This window comes from Leptodactylus fuscus, chromosome 3 (assembly GCF_031893055.1).
Source record: "Leptodactylus fuscus isolate aLepFus1 chromosome 3, aLepFus1.hap2, whole genome shotgun sequence".
Classification (NCBI taxonomy): Eukaryota; Metazoa; Chordata; class Amphibia; order Anura; family Leptodactylidae; genus Leptodactylus; species Leptodactylus fuscus.
This window is the reverse complement of record NC_134267.1, coordinates 172637203-172663476: the sequence shown is the minus strand read 5'-3', so window position 1 is coordinate 172663476 and position 26274 is coordinate 172637203. Positions and strand designations below refer to the sequence as shown.

At 40.1% G+C, this 26274-nt stretch overlaps 1 protein-coding gene across 1 annotated transcript in view; it reads right to left on the bottom strand.

The window, feature by feature from the left end:
* Positions 1-4215: 4215 nt before the first annotated feature.
* Positions 4216-26274, bottom strand: part of GPR149 (G protein-coupled receptor 149) — a 79994-nt gene continuing 57935 nt past the window's right edge. Inside the window, exon 4 of the mRNA XM_075268774.1 lies at positions 4216-5171. Coding sequence (XP_075124875.1) covers positions 4608-5171 — 564 coding nt within the window. The 3' untranslated portion in view covers positions 4216-4607. The remainder of the gene's footprint in view (positions 5172-26274) is intronic.

The following is a 26274-nucleotide window of genomic DNA, read 5'->3' as shown; positions in this document are numbered from 1 at the left end:
TTCTCCTAATTTCATCCAGGAGAATAGATTTGCATATATTTTTTACTCATTGATTGACTGGGGACCAGATCTCAATCAGAGAACAATAAAACTTTCACACTCCTTATCTAGGTACTGACCAGTGTTTACTGCTTTATCTCTTTACTTCCTTTATATTCCTTCCACGAGGTGTTTACCTTACAACCTAATTTGCCGTTCACTACCTGTTACTACTGTGTTTCCCCCAAAACAGGAACCCCCCGAAAGTAAGGCATGTTTTTTTTTTGTTGAATTGCCTAATATAAGGTACCCCCCGAAAAATCATTACAGCCGGCTAAACACTGTGCGCGATGTTCCATGTGCACAGGTGTGCTGGCTGCTGCCTCTGCTGTTGTATCCACTGTTCTGGCTGCTGGAGGATGAGCTGGGAGATGCCCACTGTGCATATGCTGCGGGGAGTTCACTCTCCCATCTCATCCAAGAGGCAGAAGCAGCAGCCGGCTGCAATGCCAGTAAAGTGAGACTCTGCGGCGCAACCACTGGAAGCCTTGCTAAGCTCCACCCACCACCGCTGCTGCCGGGACAACAGCAGCACCAGTACTGCTACGAAGATGGAGAAGGTAAGTTGGATACCTTCCCCCCCTCCCCTACACTACATACAACCGGCAGTCATGCCGGCGTTCCGCTCCATAATAAGACGTCCCCTGAAAATAAGACAGGCAGCGCCGCACCTCCCATGAGGCGACCTGAAGCGACCACTTCAGGTGGCGCTATGTCAGGGCCCCAGGGAGGCGACATTTTTGCTTACCTAAGCCATTCCAGGACAAGCTGTCCTGGACTGGCTTAGCACTGAGCGGTGGATTGGGGAGGCCGCTGAAGCAGTGTCGTGTCTGCTCTCTGCCTGCGAATGCCGCTTTGCCCCGCTCCCTTTGCTTCACCCCGCCCCCTTTACTGCGCCCCGCCCCTTCACATCACCACGCCCCCCTCCGCTCCGCCCCCTCCCCGGGGGGCGGCTTTCTGTCGTTTGCCTCGGGCGGCGAAAGGGGCAGGTTCAACCCTGAAGACAGGTCCTATGTTTAGGACGAGAATTTAATATAAGACACTGTCTTATTTTTGGAGAAACACCGTAGGAAACTTTTATCAATAGATACCTGCAATATTAGCATGTGTTCCCTGTGAGTAGAGGGAGGTAGACTGGTTTCCTTCAAACTGTGAATGTAGTGGGCAGGGGTTAGTCCCTTCTCACAGCCTCTGCACATCTGTGCCAGTTTTCTCTGTACACTGAACTGAGGGCATTTCACATATTACAAATGTAAGAGAAGTCCACTTATGTACTTGTATCTATTTCTGGCAGCTTGTGTGATTACAGATGGAATATTAGTCATCAGAGACAAGTAAACAGCTTTTCTGACTGTGCTCATGGATTTTTTCCCCTGCACTTAGGATCTTTTTAGCTGCATCATAACCTGGATTTGCTATCCAGAGTGCCTGGATCACCTATATTAGTGTTACTTGGGCGCTCCTCTGCTGGTTTTTGCCATTTTAGACTGGGACAACACAGGCCAGAAACGCCACAGGAAAAATTACAGCGTTTTACTGTAACTGCAAAGTGGATGGGATTCTTGCGAATCTCATGACCACTTTGCAGTAAAAACTGCAGCACGGACAATTCTCAGCATGTCAATTATATCTACGGAAACACCAGCGGCTTTCCTGAAGATGTAATTGTAACAGAAAGACCATGGAGGAAAACTCTGCAAACTTTCTGTTTATAGCACTGTGGGAAAAAAACACAATGCGTTCTTGTTGCAGTTTTTCCGGCAGTGCTTTATAACTGTGGGTTGTCCTGTAGGGTCTTAGCCTTACAGTTACTCCTGGCAGAATTACAAGAATGAAAACAGTAGTAGTAAGGGGAAGGGGCATACTGCTTCTTATTGTACATTCCTGTAGCGTGAGAGAGAAATGTATAATTTGCATCAGCCATAATGGAGCCATTAGCAGCAGTTATACTTATAGGACACCATACATGAAGGCATATGCAGACATAGAACAGATTGCCCAGTAAAATCCTGCACATATTTCAATTTTACATGAAAACTCAGGTACCTTTTAAGCAATGTTCCCTCAGACCTGTTGGTGGTATCACAACCATGGACCTGATCTCAATCAGAGGACAATGAAACTTTCTCACTCCTTCTATGAATCTTTATACTGCTCCAATATTTACTACCTTAGCTGTATACTCTCAAATATTTACTTCTACGATGGTTTCCTTCCATTTTTATACTGTTCTTACATAACATGTATTATTTACCACTTTGTTACATTGCCCTTTTGTGTATATGTGACTACAGATATTTTGTCTTGCCATACTTGATGAAGAGACCTATGTAGTCTTTAAAGCTTGCTATTTGTCGTCCTCCTTTCAGCTAGACAGATATCAACTACTGAGACTCTCAACTTCACGCTTTTACTAAAAGACACAGACACTTTTATTTAGTGAAGTATATTGTAAAGTTTGTTCCTTTAACCCAGATTATTGATTCATGAAAAAAATAAATAAAAGTTTGCTTATGCTTTACAAGAGAAATAGACATTTTTAAAATGTTTGTATGTTTTTTTTCCATTAAAGATTTTATTAGGTTTTCAAATACAGATGTATAGATGTCATAAAAGCCAAAATTGGTTGTGGCAGCAAGGGGTTAACCTGCAGAATTTAAAGGATCTGTCTTGGTGCCACATAACATTTTTAGTGACAGGAGGGTGTTCTCTGTAATGTTAGGTATGTAGTCTGCTTATCAGAGTATTCACTGAATAATACAACATTTGAAATCACTGTCATGAAGTGGTAAATAGGTCATTTACAAGGTTAAAATCATTAACTTTTTCATTTTTAAAAACTAAGGAGGAAAGCAACACAACTCCTTGGTAAAATTGTAGCATTGCGATCAATTAGAATGCTGAATTTTTGACCTTTTTGATTCAAAATTTGATTAATTTTTGATTAGAAAATTAAAGAGGACCTTTCATGGTTTGGGGCACAGGCAGTTCTATATACTGCTGGAAAGCCGACAGTGCGCTGTCGGCTTTCCCGATCTGTGCCCCAGGTAAAGAGCTTTCGGCGCCGGTACTGTAGCTCTTTACAGTCAGAAGGGCGTTCCTGACAGTCTGTCAAGAACGTCCTTCTCCACAGCAGTGCCTATCACGCTGTACAGTGTGAGTGGGGAGGAACGCCCCCTCCCCTCCTGATAATACTCATCTATGGACGAGCACTGTGAAAAGAGGGAGGGGGCGTTCCTCCCCTCTCACACTGTACATCGCGATAGGTGCTGCTTTGAAGAAGGACGTACCTGACAGACTGTCAGGAACTCCCTTCTGACTGTAAAGAGCTATGGTACCGGGACCGATAGCGCTTTACCCAGGGCACAGATCGGGAAAGCCAACAGTGCACTCAATTCAGTGCACTGTCTGGCTTTCCAGAGCCAGGACTCGGGTCTGGAGGCCCACTGGTACATTTCCTCACCTCTCCTGGGCTTCCTCACAGTGACTGGATCTCAGTGGTCACGTCATAATGCTTTGATATAAGTATGTTGATGTCGGTGCATACTTTGTGACTGTCGAGGCTCATTCACAGGCTTCAGTTGTCCCCCAGGTGAGATCACCTGGGAAGACCTCAACGAAGCCCAGCAGGTGGGGAGCCCACCAGGTGAAAAGGGGTGAGTGTCAGTGTCTATTATGTTACTGCAACCTTTCTGGGACTCTGCTTATACTATAATAGTGATTCATAGATGGCAAACCTAAAAATTTTGAATTCAGCTGAACCTGAAATTTTTAGAAAATTCATTACAAACCCAGCTTGTTACAAAGGGGTTTGCTCATCTCTATATTCCACACTATTACTGTCAACACTGCTCTAACATACCACCATGTAAGTATCTAATCTTCTTCCGTATAAATGCCATTCTCTTAGTTGTGTGCAGTAAGAAAAAAAAATACCTTGAAAAGTATAATTATTGTACTAAGCACATATCAGATGTATATTATTGTGTAGTTCTTATACATTGGATGCAGTGTTCTGTCTCTTTTTCATGCAGCACTTTGGTCATAGATATATGTACAGCAATCTGATTATTTTTTTTTTTTTTATTAATGGCACAAAACGTCAAATTTTTAATGCTACAATCTAATATAGTGCGATATAGTTTTAGATACCACCTGACATTTCAAAGCTTTTGTATTGTACTGCAAGAAACAAAATAGGTACAAAACAAGTAAGACATTCAACTGCTCCATTAACTAGACAGACTGGCGTGGATATAGCAGTATAGATAGGTTAATATTCTGAATATGTTTCAGTCTTCAGGTGACCATACAAATTAGGTACATGTTGGCTGAACTTCCCCATTTTAGAAGGATCGGCTAACATCTAATGTGTATCAGGTTCACCAGATGTAGGGTAAAAAAGACCAGGCATGTCTGGTTACAACATGCCCTATCATTTGTTATGACAGGAGGTATCTGGCAGTGACTTATTCCCTTTCCCCACTGAAAACACACAAATGCTCAGCTAAGCAAAGCATGCATGTGTATGGTATAATCTGGAGGGATTATAAAGTGTATGGACGGCTTTAACTGTCTCCCTCCCGTTTCCTATAAGCTTTGTTCAGCAACTGTATTTCCTCTTGGTAGCTGTCTCTTTCCACATTCTGCTGCTTACTGTTCTGACGGTGAGCTTCAACAGTATCTGGAATAGAAATGTTTATGTCACTGTCTGGATTATTGGTTGGAATAAATAGAGAATATGAAGCTGTTTCTCCCAGGTCACAAGAGACAAATCGGTTCTCCTTGCGAGAATACCTCAGTGAAGGAGAACGAGCTTGAGTAGAAGATTGACTTATATTGCTGATGATAGAAACCGTGTCCATTGCTTCTTCATTGTCACAAATTTCTAGAACTTCAAGATGTATCTTGACATTGGTATCTGGAAACTGGGTGGGAGAGTCTTCCTTGCTTGGCTCATGGCCCACACTCTTTGAGCGGTACACTTCAATCTTCTTAGATGTAGGCGTGATTTTCTGGCCTTCACTGCTTACTTCATAGGTAGACAAAGAAAGAGTTTTTCCGGTAGGTGCCTGAAGGGATACCGTTCCTTGGAAAGCACAAAGTGGGATGGCCAAGGCTCCTCCAAACCGCTGTAAAAGAAGACAGTTTTCATTACAATTTATTAAATTGTTATAATTTTGGAAAACATTGATGTTAACATGTCATAGTTTAAATGATGATACCAGTTGTAAATACTGCTCTAAGAACCTCATTCATACAGTGCGTATTTTATCCAGTTTCTCATCCTAAGTCAAAAGTTCATCTACAAAGAGCAGTAATAGAAATATTTCCATCTATGTTTTCCATTTCTTGATTTTGCCTGCAAAAAATGCTTTTACTACTGCACCAACTTATCCTGTGGCTGTCATCCAAAAAATATAATTGACTTTTCTATTTTGCTTGTCCTAGTGGTGACATCAAGCATAGGTTGCAGTCAAGTTCACTATATAATAACATTCATTTCTATAATGTCACTATACATGGCTTAAAACTAAAGTGATTGCCTAACTGCAGGGATTTCTGTCAGCGTCCTGCTTAACATACTGTACAACAAGCAATTTTCATGTGATGTGAAATAAAGACTAAAATTTTCATAAAAGTAACGTATTCTTGGATTGTAGTATACCTCATAGGACTGTAGGAGGTGCTATGTGCATTGCTATTCTTGCACAGTAGTGTTTCTCATAGTACAGTCCTATAAGCAGTAACATTAGCTGCTATATGAAATGAATACAATCGTATGTTACGTGTAACTATTTAATAGGAACTAAAATTCTGACAATAATATGTTATGACAACAATATATAAACACAGCTTAACCGTGGTATCGACCTAAATGTCATGCTATAGTATCATATTGCATTTTAAGGCGATTATTCCAATAAATGATTTTTGTGACTGTAAGTTTCATAAAAGAGATCTGAGGCAAGATACAGTGAATTTTTGGAAATGAAATACATTAGTACACAATCTGCTAAATAAGATCAAAAACAACATGTGCTGCAATGGACCACTGAAAGTTTATATGAGTGGAAGTAATTAGACATGAGCAAGTAGCATTCGATCAAATACTACGGTATTCGAAATATTCATACTCGATCGAATACTACTAGCTATTCGCAGTAAATATTCGATTCAGAACCAGCGTTGATTGGCTGATTGGTTGATATACACTGTATAGCATTCGGCAAATCAATGCTGGTTCTGCAGCAGGCTCGTCCTTGCTAGTCAGAAGAGCTGGCAGCTTGCTGTTAGGAGAGAGCTGACTTTTTCTCATAGGAATGAATTGACCAGCGTCAATTGGCCAGTGTACAGCATTCGGCCAATCAACGCTGGTTCTGCCGGAGGCTCGTCTGTGAAGAGGCAGAGTCTAAGATCGGACCACAGCAGTCTCCATTGTGGTCCGAGTTTAGACTCCGCCTCCTCACAGATGAGCCTCCGGCAGAACCAGCGTTGATTTGCCTCAGGCTCGTCTTTGCTAGTCGGGAGAGCTGGCAGCTTACAGTTACGAGGGAGCTTACTTTTTATCAGTGCAACTGCAATCGCTACGGACCCCATAGACTATAATGGGGTCCGTGCGCTTTAACTGCACAGCACTCCTCCTAAACACTCTCCTCCTGCTATTCATGGACTTGGTGACTCTCCTTTAGTTGAATAGTGGTTTCCCCTGAAACGAGCATTTTTTCCCATAGACTATAATGGGATTCGATATTTGATCGAGTAGTCAAATATTGAGACTCTACTAGAAACAAATATTGAATCCTGACTATTTCACTGTTCGCTCATCTCTAGAAGTAATATAATAATACGTAATAAGTATTCAAGATGTCAGCGCACAAATGTGATTATGTTAATAGAGAAGACTTGTTAAAGGGGTTGCCAGGTCATAACAGTTAGGGGGCGTTCACACTACCGTCGGTGTCCGACATGTAGTGTCCGCTCAAAATCTGTCACGGACACTAGGAGCGGACACTAGATGTGTCCATGACACCTGTCATTCACTTGAATGGGCATCGGGTGCGTTCTTTTGCACTCCGTGCCCGTCCTTCCCTGTCCGCAAGAGAAGATGTCCGACTTCTCAAGCGGACAGAAAAACCCTGCATGCAGGGTTCTTCTGTCCGCTTGAGAAGTCGGACATCTTCTCTTGCGGACAGGGAAGGACGGGCACGGAGTGCAAAAGAACGCACCCGATGCCCATTCAAGTGAATGACAGGTGTCACGGACACATCTAGTGTCCGCTCCTAGTGTCCGTGACAGATTTTGAGCGGACACTAGGAGCGGACACTACATGTCGGACACCGAAGGTAGTGTGAACGCTCCCTTAGCTCCTAGTCTGGAGAACTTTGCGACCAAGGCCGCTATCAGGGCAGTGTTGACAGTGCTGCTATCTGGAGTCCAGTCACAGTTCTAATGAAAAAAAAAGGTTCCACTTGGCGACCTACTACTTGCCATCTCTCTTCATTAATGTTCACTGATGTCAGTGAATGGTAATAATGTGAGCTGTACTGCTGTTTGCTGTTTGAGCTGCTGCTTTTGCCTGAACATCTGCCTGACAGTCTCTGAGAACATTATACTGTGTGGGGTCACTGGGGATCATTATACTCTATAGGAGCTAGTGGGGTAATTATACCAGGGAACATTATACTATACAGTCCTATGAAAAAGTTTGGGCACCCCTATTAATCTTAATCATTTTTAGTTCTAAATATTTTGGTGTTTGCAACAGCCATTTCAGTTTGATATATCTAATAACTGATGGACACAGTAATATTTCAGGATTGAAATGAGGTTTATTGTATTAACAGAAAATGCGCAATATGCATTAAACCAAAATTTGACCGGTGCAAAAATATGGGCACCTCAACAGAAAAGTGACATTAATATTTAGTACATCCTCCTTTTGCAAAGATAACAGCCTCTAGTTGCTTCCTGTAGCTTTTAATCAGTTCCTGGATCCTGGATGAAGGTATTTTGGACCATTTCTTTCTACAAAACAATTCAAGTTCAGTTAAGTTTGATGGTCGCCGAACATGGACAGCCCGCTCTCAAATGATCTGAAAACAAAGATTGTTCAACATAGTTGTTCAGGGGAAGGATACAAAACGTTGTCTCAGAGATTTAACCTGTCAGTTTCCACTGTGAGGAACATAGTAAGGAAATGGAAGACCACAGAGACAGTTCTTGTTAAGCCCAGAAGTGGCAGGCCAAGAAAAATATCAGAAAGGCAGAGAAGAAGAATGGTGAGAACAGTCAAGGACAATCCACAGACCACCTCCAAAGAGCTGCAGCATCATCTTGCTGCAGATGGTGTCACTGTGCATCGGTCAACTATACAGCGCACTTTGCACAAGGAGAAGCTGTATGGGAGAGTGATGAGAAAGAAGCCGTTTTTGCGCGTACGCCACAAATAGAGTTGCCTGAGGTATGCAAAAGCACATTTGGAGAAGCCAACTTCATTTTGGAAACAAAGATTGAGTTGTTTGGTTATAAAAAAAGGCGTTATGCATGGCGTCCAAAAAGAAACAGCATTCCAAGAAAAACACTTGCTACCCACTGTAAAATTTGGTGGAGGTTCCATCATGCTTTTGGGCTGTGTGGCCAATGCCGGCACCGGGAATCTTGTTAAAGTTGAGGGTCGCATGGATTCCACTCAGTATCAGCAGATTCTTGAGAATAATGTTCAAGAATCAGTGACGAAGTTGAAGTTACGCTGGGGATGGATATTTCAGCAAGACAATGATCCAAAACACCGCTCCAAATCCTCAGGCATTCATGCAGAGGAACAATTACAATGTTCTGGAATGGCCATCCCAGTCCCCAGACCTGAATATCATTGAACATCTGTGGGATGATTTGAAGCGGGCTGTCCACGCTCGACCATCTAACTTAACTGAACTTGAATTGTTTGTCCAAAATACCTTCATCCAGGATCCAGGAACTGATTAAAAGCTACAGGAAGCGACTAGAGGCTGTTATCTTTGCAAAAGGAGGATGTACTAAATATTAATGTCACTTTTCTGTTGAGGTGCCCATACTTTTGCACCGGTCAAATTTTGGTTTAAAGCATATTGCACATTTTCTGTTAGTACAATAAACCTCATTTCAATCCTGAAATATTACTGTGTCCATCAGTTATTAGATATATCAAACTGAAATGGCTGTTGCAAATACCAAAATATTTAGAACTAAAAATGATTAAGATTAATAGGGGTGCCCAAACTTTTTCATAGGACTGTATGTGAGATTGCTGGCGAGCATGATATTATGTAGGCATTATATTATACTATATTATTATAGAGCAATATACTGTGTGACAATCAATGTGAACTATTCTATTGTGTGGCAGCTGTTAGGGTCCATTATACTGTATAGAGGCTGCTGGAGATCATTATACTATCTGGGGGACCACTGGGGACTATTATAAAGTGCGGAGGCAACACTTTGAACTATTATACTGTCTGTGGGCCACTGCGTACCATTATACTGTGTTTGAAAGAGGGCCACAGGGGGCATAATAATGTGTAGAGAGGCACAGGAAAGCAGGGACTGTTCATGGATCAGTGAGATGAGAATGGATTTTTATGTTTTTACAGCATTCTGTGGCTGTTGAAAAAAAATTATTGGTCAGACAATTTCTTTAATCCCTTCCCAACTTTTGCCATAATACTACAGCGGATTCCAGGTATTTAAAAATGGTGGCCACTCAGAAAAGGCGCTAATACCCACAATCAGTGTCCTGGCTGTCATTGCAACAGATCGATGATGAAAATGGCGCCTCGGTCACCTTTGACCAAGGTGCCATTTTCCGGGTGGCGCTGCTATTTTGTGGAGGGTCGCCAGTGCCCAGAACAAGTTCTGGGGCCAGTGATCTGTTGCTAGTGATCTGATGTTGAAGGCTCCCAGGCTTCTTTGACATTAATTGGTATGGGAAGAATATGCAAATCTGTCTCCCAAGATGTAAACAGGGAGACAGTGCCTCTGTTATGCCGCCCTCTACGGGAAGCACCCTGAACATCATGCCTGACTTTCTCAGAAGTCTTTACTGCATAATGCGGGGTTATAACCAAATCAATTTCTCAGCTACGGACGACACCGTTTCTGTCTGGTTGGACTTCATCAGTGCAGCCTAGAGAGAATTGATTTGGTAGAAGTGAGCCTCTCACTATCTACTCTTCTGTTTCCTCCCTGCTATGCCATAAGAAGGAATGGACGCAGTCAGTGCGCAGGGGGTTAAGGCTGTGTGCCGCCGGCATTCATTCATTCCTATGGGAGCGTGCTATTCGAAACGGCAGTTTCGAATAGTACTCGCTCATCTCTAGTAGCTAACATTGTTAGCTTTTCCCACAATGCTTGGCCAGTAGCAAAGCATTGTGTGAAATAACCTCCGACCTCGATCCCGCCTAAAAAGATCGGGATCGGAATTCCGATCGCAATCATGAAATTTACTCGATCGCCGATCGGAATCCGATCTTTTCCAATCCTGATCACTCAACCCTAGTGACATGTCATTTTATCTGTACAATGAATGCTGTAAAAATGAAGCCCATAAGAAAGCCGCACAAATGCACTTTTTCACCCCATTCTGAATTTTTTTCTGCATAAGGCCCAGTGAATGGAGAAATAAAAAAGTTATGGGGTTTGGAAAGCGGGGAGTCAAAAACGAAAATCGAAAAATGCCACCAGCAAGAGGGCTCTAAGATTCTGCAATATAATCTATACTGCAAATCAAGATTACACATTTGCTATATTGTCTAATAAGACCACCTGACAACAGGGCAAGTAATCACATTGTGTGGAACCCTTTAATAAAAGATATGGGTTTGCATGGAGATGGCACTGTGTCGTGATGCAACACTGAAACCTTGCTGCCACATTATATCTGGAATTAGCAAACTGTACCTCTAAGTACTGACCCCTTACTTTTTCTCTGTCCATTGGATGGATCAAGTAGATTTACAGGAAGTCTCAAGTTAGAAAAAAAATTGTATATCTTTAACATGACTGAAGCTCTATTTTTCTGACATAGAGCTATAAATCACCGGACATAGTTAAAAAATAAAACTATGACTGTCCACTGGCACAACCATACAAAGATGAGAAGTTTACTGCTTGTTGTGTTAACCTGAACTCTGCAGCAGTTTAACCTTCTAATGGTGACTGTAAAAACTCTGTTTTTTCTTTCAATTCCAGATCTAAGGAGAACATTTGGAGCTTGGTGTCAGAAAAAAAAAAATTAAACACCTATTTTAGAAAACAATATTAGGTATAGATATACTAAGACATTAGTCAAAGCAGAACGCTGTGCCTTTTAAAATAAGAGACAAACTAAACGGTGTTTGAGAGAGAAAATTGATTTAAAGAGGACCTTTCAGCACCTCAACCAACAGAAGTACTTAGCATCAGTTAATAGGTGCCCTTCCACGGATTTTGGTGCAGTTGGAACTTTTTCTCTATCCCTCACCAATCCCAAGCAATCATTGCTGTTAGTTTTGGTGCCTGATGTGCTAGTTAGTGTCGGTACTATCAGGAGGGTGGTGTCAGGCAGGAGCAGACAAGGGGTGTGATTCTGATCTCTGACACTGGCTGCCTCTGATTGGAGCTCTGGATCACACCCCCTGCCTAACACCGTTCTTCTGACATTACAGAGTTGAAATAACACATCAGGCACCAAAACTGACTGCGCTTGTTGCTCAGGAATGGTGGGGGCTATAGAAAGAATTCCAACTGTGCTGGAATCAGTGGAGGGACACACATTAACAGATGCTAAGAACTAGAATTGGTGGAGGTGATAAAAGGTTCTCTTTAAGTATGATACCCTGGCAAAAGACAAGACAAGCAAACTGTGGATTGTGATTATCTGAATTGACAACGTTGTACATACAATATAGGAAACTCAGACTGTGCATTTTATATATCTATTATGTAGGCTGGCACAAATAATGTATTTAGTATGATTCTCCAATGTTATTTCCTGACATGCTGGTTCATGTTAAGAAATAATTCAGTTGTATGGTTTGTAAATTGCACTTAATTTCAAAGTGAACAAGAATTTAATCATCACAATGAAATCTGGACTAGAAATTTATCCTTCTCCTTCTGTCCCTTGGGCTAACCTGTATCTGCTGATGTAATCATATTGACAGAACCAGACATGATGATTCATATATTCAACGTGCAACGTCTGAAAAGCATTGACTCTCATTACAGAATGATACCATACGTGTCAGGGAGCTAAGGCAGCCAGTCAAGAAATTGTTATGCTGAAGGATTTATACACAATCTTCAGAGAGGTAATATGGTAGCAATTTATTAACCACGGTCTAATGAGTTAATAGGAGAAGGAGACAAAATATATTATACCATTTGTCCTATAGCATTTTACATAGATACCCTAGAATTATGCTTAGAAGTCTTGTTTATTTAGAATGGGAGACCTACCTCCTCCTACAATCTCAAAGTCTGAGTGATGGCTGCTGCAATCCACCAACTAAGGACTCTACTAGATGGTATGATATTCAGGGCAGTTATTGAGAACAAAAGGTTATAGGAATACTTGTTCCTATTAATTGCCCTGTCAAAGCTTAAATTAACATCTCTATGGTTCAAAATGGCCATGAAAAATGTTATTTCTTGTAGTATACTAAACTGACATCATCTATAAAAAATGAGGTGTGCTAGTATAAGGTTGAGTTCACACAGAGTTTTTTTAGTCAGGAGTTTGGTAAGGAATCTGCCTCACAATCAGCCTCCAAAAAAGCCTTCCAATAGAACTCTATTGGAAGGCTTTTTTGGAGGCTGATTTTGAGGCAAATTCCTGACCAAAAAACTCTGTGTCAACTCAGCCTTAAAGGAGTATTACCAACTGGCTTGTTCAGCAACCTGCATGCTGTGTGCTCTGTTCACTTCCTGGTTTTCTCAGTACATTGGTGGGCGGAGTTTCACTTGCTGTCTCCCAGGCAAAGCTCTGCTCTCTCTCTTCATTGCAGTATGTTTGCAATCAGTAATGAGGGATGGTTGTACATAAATTACACAGTATCACTGGAAGATACACAATATGAAGCTGATGTAGCAGAGCTGGATTTGATTGCAATAAACTCTGTTTATCTTTAGATCTGTGTTTACATACAGAGGTAACTCAACTGATAACTGGAAGAGCAGAAGATAAAGAGTTCAGAAATACAAGCAAGGAGCACTTACCGCCCCCCTACCCTATCTGAGAACAGGGAGCTATATCATTTGTCGACTGAGGAGATAAGCTCATCACCAGGTTATGATTATGGAAACGCAGAGTAAACAATGAAGTGAATAAATTAAGATAGTGGCCAAACAAAACAGTCTTGATAAAGCAATGTATTTAGGAAAAGTCTTAAATTCACATAAACTAGCAGAATAGATAGGATCCTTGTGATGGAAAATCATTGGGAAAAGTCATTTTTTACTAATCACATCCTCGCATAGCCTTTAGAAAGGCTATTCCACACCTACCTTTAGTATGTAGATTGCTTCAGTGGTTTTTGAATAAGTCCATTTGCACTCTCTTTGCTATTGTTTTCTATGGGTTTATACAGCACAGGCTGCTGCTGATGATAACTCAGCTTCCTGCTTGCACACACATAGGAAAGAACAGCAGAGAGGAGGCTGCTGGGAACTTCCTGTGCTTGCTGGAAGCTAATTAGCATATGAAGAAAAATGGGCTTATTCAAAAACCACTGAGGCAATTTACATACTAAAGGTAGGTGTGGAATAGCATTTCTAAAGGCTATGTATGTATGTGATTAGTTAAAAATTACTTTTCTCAATGATAGAGCCCCTTTAAGGGAATTTTCTGAGGAGATGGCAAGAATGTGTTAAAAATAAAATGTAAGCTGTTTTGATACTGCCCAGACTATCCACTCAACCAGTCACTGGACATTCCCAGTCATTTCCTGCATGCCCAAGCATTAACCAGTAAGTGGGTAACAATTGGACAGAGTTGGAGAATTGATATGGCCATTTTCCTAAAGCAAATGACAGTATTCCCCTTTTCCTAGAAAACAACTTTAGGGAGGGTTCACACGGTGTAACGTGCTGCGTGATGTGGCACGTCTACGCCGTGGGACCCTTTGCGGGCCATACACGCTCCCATTGATTTCAATGGGAGCGGGGATCGTATGTGCCGCGCTAGTTTGCAGCCGTGATGTTGCGGCCGCAAAATCACGGCCGCAAACTAGCGCGGCGCATACGATCCCCGCTCCCATTGAAATCAATGGGAGCGTGTACGGCCCGCAAAGGGTCCCGTGGCATAGACGTGCCACATCACGCAGCATGTTACACCGTGTGAACCCTCCCTTAAGGCTGAAGCCCCTCTTTGCGGAAACGCAGTTTTCTTAGTTGCTGATTTTGTTGCGTTTATTTGAGCCAAAGCCAGGAATGGATTGAGTAAAATATTCCCCATTTCTTTTGTAGCCATTCTTGGCTTTGGCTCAAAAAACGCTACCAAATATGCAATTAAAAAAGCTGTGTTTCCACAACATGGGGCCTTTGCTTTAATTAATTTTATTAATTTTTCCCAAAAAATGTAGCTCAGTAGCATGCCACTATTATTTTGTTATTTAGGTGACAGTATAGCTGCTGTAGAGGTAGTAGAGGTAACTTCCCATTGTTGGAATCCTCGGTAAGGCTTCAGCAGAAACACATTGCGTTTCTTTTTCCTGCAGTGTTTTTCATTCCATTTTTTGTTGTATGTTTCTCTGCTGATTTTCTACCCTAACTAAAACCTATAAAGAAAATGACAGCATTTCCGCAAGCATAATTGACATGCTGCGATTTTCAAAAGTGCGGGTATTTTTGAAAAAACAAAAACAATTTTCCACAGCAGATTTTTTTCTGCACTGTGTGGATGGGATTAGCCAGAACCTCATCCACTTCACAGGTATCAAAAAATGCAGTGTTTTATGCAGCGGTGTTCCCACCGCAGCAAAAATGCTGCATATTCACAACTTGGGGCTTTAGCCTAATAGTCTCCATTTCATGTTTTTTTTTTTTTTTTTTTTTCCTGCTGTAAGGAAAGTGAAAATTTAAAGAATTGAACTTTAAACCAGAGTAGACATCAGATCTGCCAGCTATATATAAATTCCTGGAGAAAAATGTTAAAAAAAAAAAAAATCAGGTTGCCATCCCTGATAGGTATCCATTACATTTAATGAACACATACAATTCTACAAATCAACAATCATCCTAGTAGGTTTCGGGGACACAGTGATCTTTCTTAATGTCTATTATATCACATGTAACGAATTGAGACAAATTTGGCAAAGTGCTGTTGTCCCGCTATATCAGCCCCAGATTCCTGATTTATGTGTGCTCCAATGCTGGGCTGGAATAGGTTTCCATGTTGTTTTTGGGCCTTCATTTCTCATTGTACAATAAGACTAGCATATGAAATTACTCTGTAGGTCAGTATAATTACAATGCTACCAAATTTATATAGTCCTTGTGATGTTTTTACTATTTAGTTTTCCAAAAGCTTTTTTTTTTTTTGTATAAATGTACTTTCTAAGTAAAACAAGGCTGCTGGAAAATACATAGACCTATATAGGAGCAATAAACATAAAGGTAAAATATTTAGAATCAAGAATGTATGATGTTATTTTATTTTAGATGCATTGTAGCAATAAAGACAAATTGTTTGCAATGGACATTGCCTTGTATATTTTTTTGTCACAAACATTATATTCTGTCACCTCCATGCGCTTGTAAACATGTTACAACTTATTTTTGACTGATGGAGAGTTAGACATAGACATAGTTAGACATAATCTGTATGCAGGTTATGTGACTTTGAAACCCTTGTACATTAAATGAATCATATCATATGTTCTAGAATCCACTTTCAGACTATTATGGCAAACAGCAGTATTATGTCACTGCAGTGTTTCTCACTTACTTTCAATCAATATGACAGCCTGTCTAGAATAGCTTTCAGCTGTTATGTCCTTTAGAAAGTAGGACACAATTTTCACTTACAGGTCACATTTATCAGCGCATTAACTTTTAACAAGCTCAGATATCTCTAGAAGTTACAAAGCTGTGAAGAATGTCTTTTCTTCTGTTTTGACAGGGTTTTTGATACTTTTGCATATTTGACAGTTATATAGAGCTATAATACAGTGTTGAGCTCTCTCTCCATTGTGGCCACTATGCTAGCGACCTACAGTAGGGGGAAGAATCATGAAAGCTACATAACCGAAAACCATCATCAACCAATAACAGAACACATATGTTGTATGTCATTTTTGCCCGTAAAAGATTGTATGACTACTTCCCTTTTTACAGTATGTTTAATATGATGCCCTGCCATCAAAGTATAATGAAGTGTCCAGTATCTGGGACTCAACTTGACACTGAGGCAGCTGCAAAGCTCCATTATCCGATTTCTATCACCATGCTGCTTTTTTTTTCATAATGAACATGCCATTTGTCATTAGGATGTCAAATGTTAGTTCAACTATACTATCACAATAGTGGTGTGTGACTGATGCCCTTTTTTTTTGTAGGGGGTCCCTCTTGACCCCCTTGTCTATCTTCTGAACCTCCCTCCCAGACATCTAGGCTGCAAGACCTCCAGACTATTCCTCTACTTGTGCACCACAGCTAAGACCCTCATTGCTAAGAATTGGAGGTGCCAATGGGTTGACAATGGTCTCCAGGTTTGCCATGTATGGTAGCCTAGTAGGTTCTGCATGTAAAACTGGCAGGTATAATACACTGCAGTACAGAAGTGTCACAGTGTAATATATGGATCTTCAAACTCCTAATAGGACTAAAATAAACAATATAAAGCAGGGCTGTTTTAACACATTGGTGGGCCCAGTGCAAAGGTTTCACTAGTGAGCCACCTCCCTCACCACCACTTGCTTAACCCATTAAAAATATAATGCTCCTTCACTTGCTCCCACAGTATACATTGATATACCCTCCAGTTGCCTCCCGTACAATGGATCAACAAAGCAAAAATAGCTAATACCTTTGCACATGTCCTCTTCTGTGTCTGATCTGTTCCAGGGTCTTCAGGGAGCAGCAGACACGATATAAGAGATGTCACCACTTCTCACCTACTGCTCTCAAGACACCGAGAGCAGAGACAGAATGATAATCATGCAGCGGCCCCCTACTTCACCACTGTACTCATCTCATCTGCTTCCAGAGGGTGCAGATCAGTTTTGTTCAGGGCAGCCTGGACCACCCGTCAGACATAGGCCTGGGCAATTTTGCTAAAAAATAAAATCTTGGTTTTCTACAACTCGAGGGATAATTTGCATTTTGAATCTCGATTTTTCAAGAAATAGTTTTAGTTGCCAAATTCTGACACTTATGTTTCTGACCATGTACAGAGCTGTGTAAGGTATCTTTTTTTGTGGTACATTATGTAGTTTTAATTCATTCATTGTTTTGATCACTATTTTTTTTAGTAACCAAAAAAATGGAGATTTGGCTATTTTATTTTATTTATTTTTATTTTTTTTACTGCTACAGTGTATTATCAACAATACTTCACACAGAGAACTAAATGATCCTGAAGTTTTTTTTTTTCTTTCTTTTATAGTTACTATGACTCTTAGTATTTCTCTATATGCTATGAGCTTGTCTGTGTTCTCTCTTCCTATGTACTACTGTACTATCCATGATGCTGTATCACACTGAATTTCCTCATGGTAGGACTATTAAAGGATTATCTTATCTTATATGGAATAATTATATTTATAGTTTGGGCATTTTTGGATGTAGGAAGTCTAATGTGTTTTTATATGCATAAAAATAGAGGATAAATTACTGACTGATGGTGTGTTTTAGTGGACCTCACAGCATATTTGGTCTTATAAGATAAGATAAGATAATCCTTTAATAGTCCCACAGTGGGGAAATTTCAGTATGTTACAGCAGCAAAGTAATACAGATACAGGATAATACAGAGTAATATATTACAGACGTTACACACATATGCTGAGAAGAGAAGATATACTAGGAGTCCATAGCAGCTAAGGAACAGAAGAAGAAAGAATGAAAACTTCATAGTCATAATCATTTAGTTCTCTGTGCGGAGTGATCTTTGCTTGGTCTGATGTAGATTATACAGCCTGGTTGCGGTTGGAAGGAAGGACCTGCTAAGTGCCATCAAGGTCTCATACATGGGGTGGGATTTGTTCACCCGCATTATAGTTTTCTATGTGCAGTGAGTTGTAAATAAATACATTTCCTTACATTGTAAATATGTGGTCTGCTTCAAACTCCATGTTTCTGAAGATTTGCTTGAATGTGACTTGCCTCTAGTCAGACATCAATTTTGCAAACGCTGTGCACATTGCATTTTTTACAGTGTCGATGCTTTCAGCATTCCTTGAAACATACATGACCTCTATTATCCATTCTCCTTTATTATTAATAACCTCTCTGCCTCGACGTTTTCATTAATAATTTTTACATTTTACTAGTCTTTACAGAAAACAGAATTTTTTTCCTCCTATCTATTGGATTGAAGCTTTTAAGCCAGCTTTCACAATGAACATCTTATTTTTCAGAACACCAGCTAATACATGAACAATTTTAATAATGCTAAAAAAATATTTGAAAAATCCAAATGGAATAAAGGTTACTTCACTCTTTCATCTAAGACTTTGGAACACACTGGCTAAAGAAATATCTCCATTTGTGTCAGCAAGTGTGTCAGTATTTCCAAAAGTGTTTCCCGTTGCCAATCCTGTGTCCTCTCGTCCATGCATCTGGCAACTGGAGGCCTGACTGTGGCCTCTTGCTATGCCATGTGTGGAGGCCTATTAGGACCAGCCAGAGGCCAGTTCCACTAAGCTGGATGCATGTACAAAACTTTGCAACGCAGACGTATTACAGAGTATTATACAAGTGATCATGTAATTAAGTGTTCAAGTTCCGTTTTATATATATATATATATATATATATATATTTTTTAAGTATAAAAAAATTGCAAACCCCCCCCCATTTTTATCGTTTTACTACGTTTAAAATGTAATAATAAACATAGGCATCTTCCTAAATAACCCAAACTAAAACATTAACAGTAAACACTATATATAAAAAAAAAAAAGCTTAAAAAACAAAAAATTGCTCTTTTTGTTAGTCCCAGCTCCCAAAAAATGGAATAAAGAATATTCAAAAAGTTTAATGCAACCCAAAAGAGTACAGATAAAAACTATTGCTCGTACTGCACAAAATTTGTCCTTACACAACTCAATCCTTTGATAAAGGAAAAGTATGACTCTTAAAGTATGGCTGTGGAAAAAATAATTGTTTAAAAAAGTGTTTTAATGTGAAAAAGAAGTAAAGATCTGTAAGGCACAGTTAATGCAGAATGCTGTATATGTACGTCATCGTACCGTGCTAGCACAGCAAATGTGCCAACTTGATTGCAACAGGAACCCAACTGTAACTGATGGCTGGATCCTGCAGTATACAGTACATGTATGGTCATTTAATCCAGTAAATAGGCATTGACCGCAACATCTAGGTGGTTTTCTATCTTTATCCTCCCTATTGTTATAGCAGCCAGGAGCCTAACAAAGGCTCCCATGTCATCATGGCCCACCTCTGATGCCTTTCCTAAGGCATCAGAGGTGGACCATTTAACCTGGAGGGGGGAAGATGCTATAAATAAAACTATGCCAGAAGCACATTTTTTGCTTATCCACCTTCCCAAAAGTAATAAAAAACTTATCAAAACATTCTAGGTACTGCTAAGTGGTACAAATGTTAAACATGTATTTTATTTTCCTAATTTTTGTACCTGATATAAAAGTTTATTTGTTTTGCTGTCTCTTGTAGGGTCCGCACCACTGCTTCTACCAACCTACGTCCCCCACACTATATATACATAGGAAATATTAAAGGGTCTTCAAGTCCAGTGAATAGATAGACAACGTCAATAGATAAAGAAACAGCTTTTTCAATTTTTCCAATGCATGCGTTATGTATGGCATATTCACAGTATTACACGCTTTGTGTTTTTATTCTAATCATAACTATGCCTGTGAGAACAAATGAAATTGTAAGATTAAGCCTATAGAGTCCCCTGTAGTAAAAACCTCCAAGGCAGATTTTTCAAAGCATGCATATGCTCAGGCCACTTGAAGCCAGATGGTTATTATTTACTCTGAAATAACATGCTCTTCACTGAAGAGATAGAATGTAACACAATGAAGAGTAATCTTAGCAACAGAGGATCACAAGAGGAATATTGTATGTCAGACAAGATAATCACATAATTCACTGGAAGCCCTGTACCTATAAATTCCCAAAAAAGTATATGGCATGTAAATTATAAGAGACTGTAAAATAGAGCACATCAACATCTGAGCATTCAGTGATTCGTAAAAGCATTGCACGCTGCAGTTAAAAATATATATATATATATATATATATATATATATATATATATATATATATATATATATGTTCAGACATATGGGAAATTTTCAAGATGCTTTAATTCCCTGTGGGGAATATTTTGAAATATTTATGCCAATTCTATGTGCCAAATATGGCAACATTTCCTCCTTTATATGCCGCTTATGGCACTTTACTAAAAAATGGTATGGGTACGGACGGAGTCATCTCAGCCTCAGTTATTGTAGTTTATGCAGAAAATTGGTGTAAATTATATTTTTGTTGAAATTTTACATGAGGAAAATATATAATTACAAAAAGGATAACATTTGAGAAGAATAGTCACCACATTGAATGCAGATTGAATACAAGATATAAAGCATATGACAAAGATATCAGCTGTGGCACAAAGAACTAAGTAACAGAAGATAAGAACAGAAATGTCACCGGTGTAAGATTTTATTGAGTTTATGTCACCTCTTCTCCCCCCACCTGAGATCCATCATCTCCTTCCCCCTGGCGACTGAATTATACTTGAACTCTACACCAGCTCGGAGCAGGACAGCCCCAAGGTGTAGAACAATTGTTTCCTATTTCCAGTACTGTGTATGGATAGCTAGCTGCAAGGGACCAATGACAATGAGTATACAAAGTGTTGAGAGAAAGAATGAGAAACCAATATATGTTTTTTATTTTACCACTCTTAGTCTATAGAAAAGTAATTGTATTTTTTTCCAAATCCCTTTGAAGGACAAAGGTGTTGTAAAGGACAAAAATAAGACCAGTCTCACTGCTGTCTGAGGAACAGTTTAAGCAGGAGCTTATGGATGCATCGTCTGTACTGATGACATCATCTGACCTTGGAGACCACCATTAAGGGGACATTGCAGATCTTTCACTGTTTGGCAGATTGCACCTTTTGCCTGATATCCTTAAAAATTTTTCTTACACTATACAGACCGCAATCATATCACTGAATGCATACATCATGGTATATTGCATTTAACTTTCAACAGATTATATGTTAGGAGTCAACACAAGCTATGAATGTGAAAATATTTTTTTCATTAAAGTCTTTATTAAAGTTTTTGACTTTCTCAGATACAATCAGAAGGGTTTGCATCATATGATATATTTCTAAAAAAAAAGTTGCATTGGGACATGTGAACTTGGTGAAAGGGCTGCACAAAACCCTTATACAAACGTACAATATAAGTGCGCTGGTCTAATATAGACAGTCCAAAAGAATTTTGGAACAGAAATTATCTCATGTGCTTAAAACATTTGATAGGCCACATTTCCAAACTGAAAATTGTTACAAACATGGCGGACAGCTGCTTTATAAATATGCTTAGAAATGTGCCCCCTTAACTTTACATAAATGTTTTGGCGTCTATTGTTTATGCTTGGAAGATGCCTGCTTTCGGCTGACTGGAATTTCTTTTTTCCTGTGGACACATTGAGGCTGTGTTACAGCCTTTATTACCACCCCCCTCCACGAGTTAAGGAAGCATGGCAAGAGAACAGATAGTATGGAGGAATAATCATCACCCTGTCTCCCTGGATGGCTTCAGACTCCTCTGGGCAGATAGAACACGTGACAGTGGTAAGAAAAAAGGAGGAGGGCTTGTGATGAAAGATGGAGCACTTTTTAGGACATTTTTCTGGTTAAGGAACAATAGTGCTGATACAAGATATCGAACTATCAGCTGTGATATCGGATGAGATCGGACTACCTACCAAAGGAATGACCACATGTTATCATGATAGCTGCATATGACCCCCACCTCTGCAAAGCTGTTTCTGCCTGTTATGTCTACATGCGGTGCCCCCCTCCTCGTGTTCTCTAACCGCGGTTGGGCTGTATTATGAACATCACTTCGCACAGAGAACCAAATGATTCTGAAATTTTCTCTTTCTTTTTTTTAGTTGCTATGATTCCTAGTATCTCTCTATCTGCTATAAGCTTATATGTTTTTCTCTCTTGTTATATACTACTGTAATATCCATGATGCTGTATCACACTGAAATTCCCCATGGTGGGACTATTAAAGGATTATCTGATCTTATCTTAAAGGAAGTCTGTCAATATAAACCAGCATATTAACCCATCCCCAGAGATAGGTTGAATTTTTGAGATCTGTTCACATGGTGTCTGCTGCTTCCGTGGTGCTGTGCCCATGTGCCCGGTTGCGACCTAGAGCCTGGGGGCTTGGTCTGGTGGCAAGGGTGTTGCCAGACCACTGGGTCGCTCCCCTTGTGGGCACGGTGTTGCGGTTGTGGCAGTCACTATGCACTGTGATAACACAATAAACTATTGTGTTATCACAGTGCCCTATTATGATGATGTTGCATTTTACTGTTGTGATTACCCAATACCCCTTTGTGACATTACAAAGTCGTATTATGATGTCACAATACTCCATTGTCACAGTTAAATATTATTATTAGAGATGAGCGAACAGTGTTCTATCGAACTCATGTTCGATCGGATATTAGGCTGTTCGGCATGTTCGAATCGAATCGAACACCGCGTGGTAAAGTGCGCCATTACTCGATTCCCCTCCCACCTTCCCTGGCGCCTTTTTTGCTCCAATAACAGCGCAGGGTAGGTGGGACAGGAACTACGACACCGGTGACGTTGAAAAAAGTAGGCAAAACCCATTGGCTGCCGAAAACATGTGACCTCTAATTTAAAAGAACAGCGCCGCCCAGGTTCGCGTCATTCTGAGCTTGCAATTCACCGAGGACGGAGGTTTCCGTCCAGCTAGCTAGGGCTTAGATTCTGGGTAGGCAGGGACAGGCTAGGATAGGAAGGAGAAGACAACCAACAGCTCTTGTAAGAGCTAAATTCCAGGGAGAAGCTTGTCAGTGTAACGTGGCACTGACGGGCTCAATCGCCGCAACCCAGCTTTCCCAGGATCCTGAATGGAATACACTGTCAGTGTATTCCCGTATACCCGATATATACCCCGATACCCGTTCCAACGGTGTGCCCCCCCACCTTCACCCCAGAAATACCCTGCAAGTCCCCTAGCAATAGAATTGGGGCTATATACACCCAAAATTTTTACTACTGGTATACAGTACCATTGTCTGACTGGGAATTCAAAGAATATATTGGGAATACAAATACCCTCATTTCTTGCTACTGCCATATAGTGCCAGTTTCTGACTGGGAATTCAAAGAATATATTGGGGTTACGTGCACCCACAATTTTTACTACTGGTATACAGTGCCATTGTCTGACTGGGAATTCAAAGAATATATTGGGAATACAAATACCCTCATTTCTTGCTACTGCCATATAGTGCCAGTGTCTGACTGGGAATTCAAAGAATATATTGGGGTTACGTGCACCCACAATTTTTACTACTGGTATACAGTGCCATTGTCTGACTGGGAATTCAAAGAATATATTGGGAATACAAATACCCTCATTTCTTGCTACTGCCATATAGTGCCAGTGTCTGACTGGGAATTCAAAGAATATATTGGGGTTACGTGCACCCACAATTTTTACTACTGGTATACAGTGCCATTGTCTGACTGGGAATTCAAAGAATATATTGGGAATACAAATACCCTCATTTCTTGCTACTGCCATATAGTGCCAGTTTCTGACTGGTAATTCAAAGAATATATTGGGGTTACGTGCACCCACAATTTTTACTACTGGTATACAGTGCCATTGTCTGACTGGGAATTCAAAGAGTATATTGGGAATACAAATACCCTCATTTCTTGCTACTGCCATATAGTGCCAGTTTCTGACTGGTAATTCAAAGAATATATTGGGGTTACGTGCACCCACAATTTTTACTACTGGTATACAGTGCCATTGTCTGACTGGGAATTCAAAGAATATATTGGGGTTATAAATACCCTCATTTCTTGCTACTGCCATATAGTGCCAGTTTCTGACTGGTAATTCAAAGAATATATTGGGGTTACGTGCACCCACAATTTTTACTACTGGTATACAGTGCCATTGTTTGACTGGGAATTCAAAGAGTATATTGGGAATACAAATACCCTCATTTCTTGCTACTGCCATATAGTGCCAGTTTCTGACTGGGAATTCAAAGAATATATTGGGGTTACGTGCACCCACAATTTTTACTACTGGTATACAGTGCCATTGTCTGACTGGGAATTCAAAGAATATATTGGGGTTATAAATACCCTCATTTCTTGCTACTGCCATATAGTGCCAGTTTCTGACTGGTAATTCAAAGAATATATTGGGGTTACGTGCACCCACAATTTTTACTACTGGTATACAGTGCCATTGTCTGACTGGGAATTCAAAGAGTATATTGGGAATACAAATACCCTCATTTCTTGCTACTGCCATATAGTGCCAGTTTCTGACTGGGAATTCAAAGAATATATTGGGGTTACGTGCACCCACAATTTTTACTACTGGTATACAGTGCCATTGTCTGACTGGGAATTCAAAGAATATATTGGGGTTATAAATACCCTCATTTCTTGCTACTGCCATATAGTGCCAGTTTCTGACTGGTAATTCAAAGAATATATTGGGGTTACGTGCACCCACAATTTTTACTACTGGTATACAGTGCCATTGTCTGACTGGGAATTCAAAGAGTATATTGGGAATACAAATACCCTCATTTCTTGCTACTGCCATATAGTGCCAGTTTCTGACTGGGAATTCAAAGAATATATTGGGGTTACGTGCACCCACAATTTTTACTACTGGTATACAGTGCCATTGTCTGACTGGGAATTCAAAGAATATATTGGGGTTATAAATACCCTCATTTCTTGCTACTGCCATATAGTGCCAGTTTCTGACTGGTAATTCAAAGAATATATTGGGGTTACGTGCACCCACAATTTTTACTACTGGTATACAGTGCCATTGTCTGACTGGGAATTCAAAGAGTATATTGGGAATACAAATACCCTCATTTCTTGCTACTGCCATATAGTGCCAGTTTCTGACTGGTAATTCAAAGAATATATTGGGGTTACGTGCACCCACAATTTTTACTACTGGTATACAGTGCCATTGTCTGACTGGGAATTCAAAGAATATATTGGGGTTATAAATACCCTCATTTCTTGCTACTGCCATATAGTGCCAGTTTCTGACTGGTAATTCAAAGAATATATTGGGGTTACGTGCACCCACAATTTTTACTACTGGTATACAGTGCCATTGTCTGACTGGGAATTCAAAGAGTATATTGGGAATACAAATACCCTCATTTCTTGCTACTGCCATATAGTGCCAGTTTCTGACTGGGAATTCAAAGAATATATTGGGGTTACGTGCACCCACAATTTTTACTACTGGTATACAGTGCCATTGTCTGACTGGGAATTCAAAGAGTATATTGGGAATACAAATACCCTCATTTCTTGCTACTGCCATATAGTGCCAGTTTCTGACTGGTAATTCAAAGAATATATTGGGGTTACGTGCACCCACAATTTTTACTACTGGTATACAGTGCCATTGTCTGACTGGGAATTCAAAGAATATATTGGGGTTATAAATACCCTCATTTCTTGCTACTGCCATATAGTGCCAGTTTCTGACTGGTAATTCAAAGAATATATTGGGGTTACGTGCACCCACAATTTTTACTACTGGTATACAGTGCCATTGTCTGACTGGGAATTCAAAGAGTATATTGGGAATACAAATACCCTCATTTCTTGCTACTGCCATATAGTGCCAGTTTCTGACTGGGAATTCAAAGAATATATTGGGGTTACGTGCACCCACAATTTTTACTACTGGTATACAGTGCCATTGTCT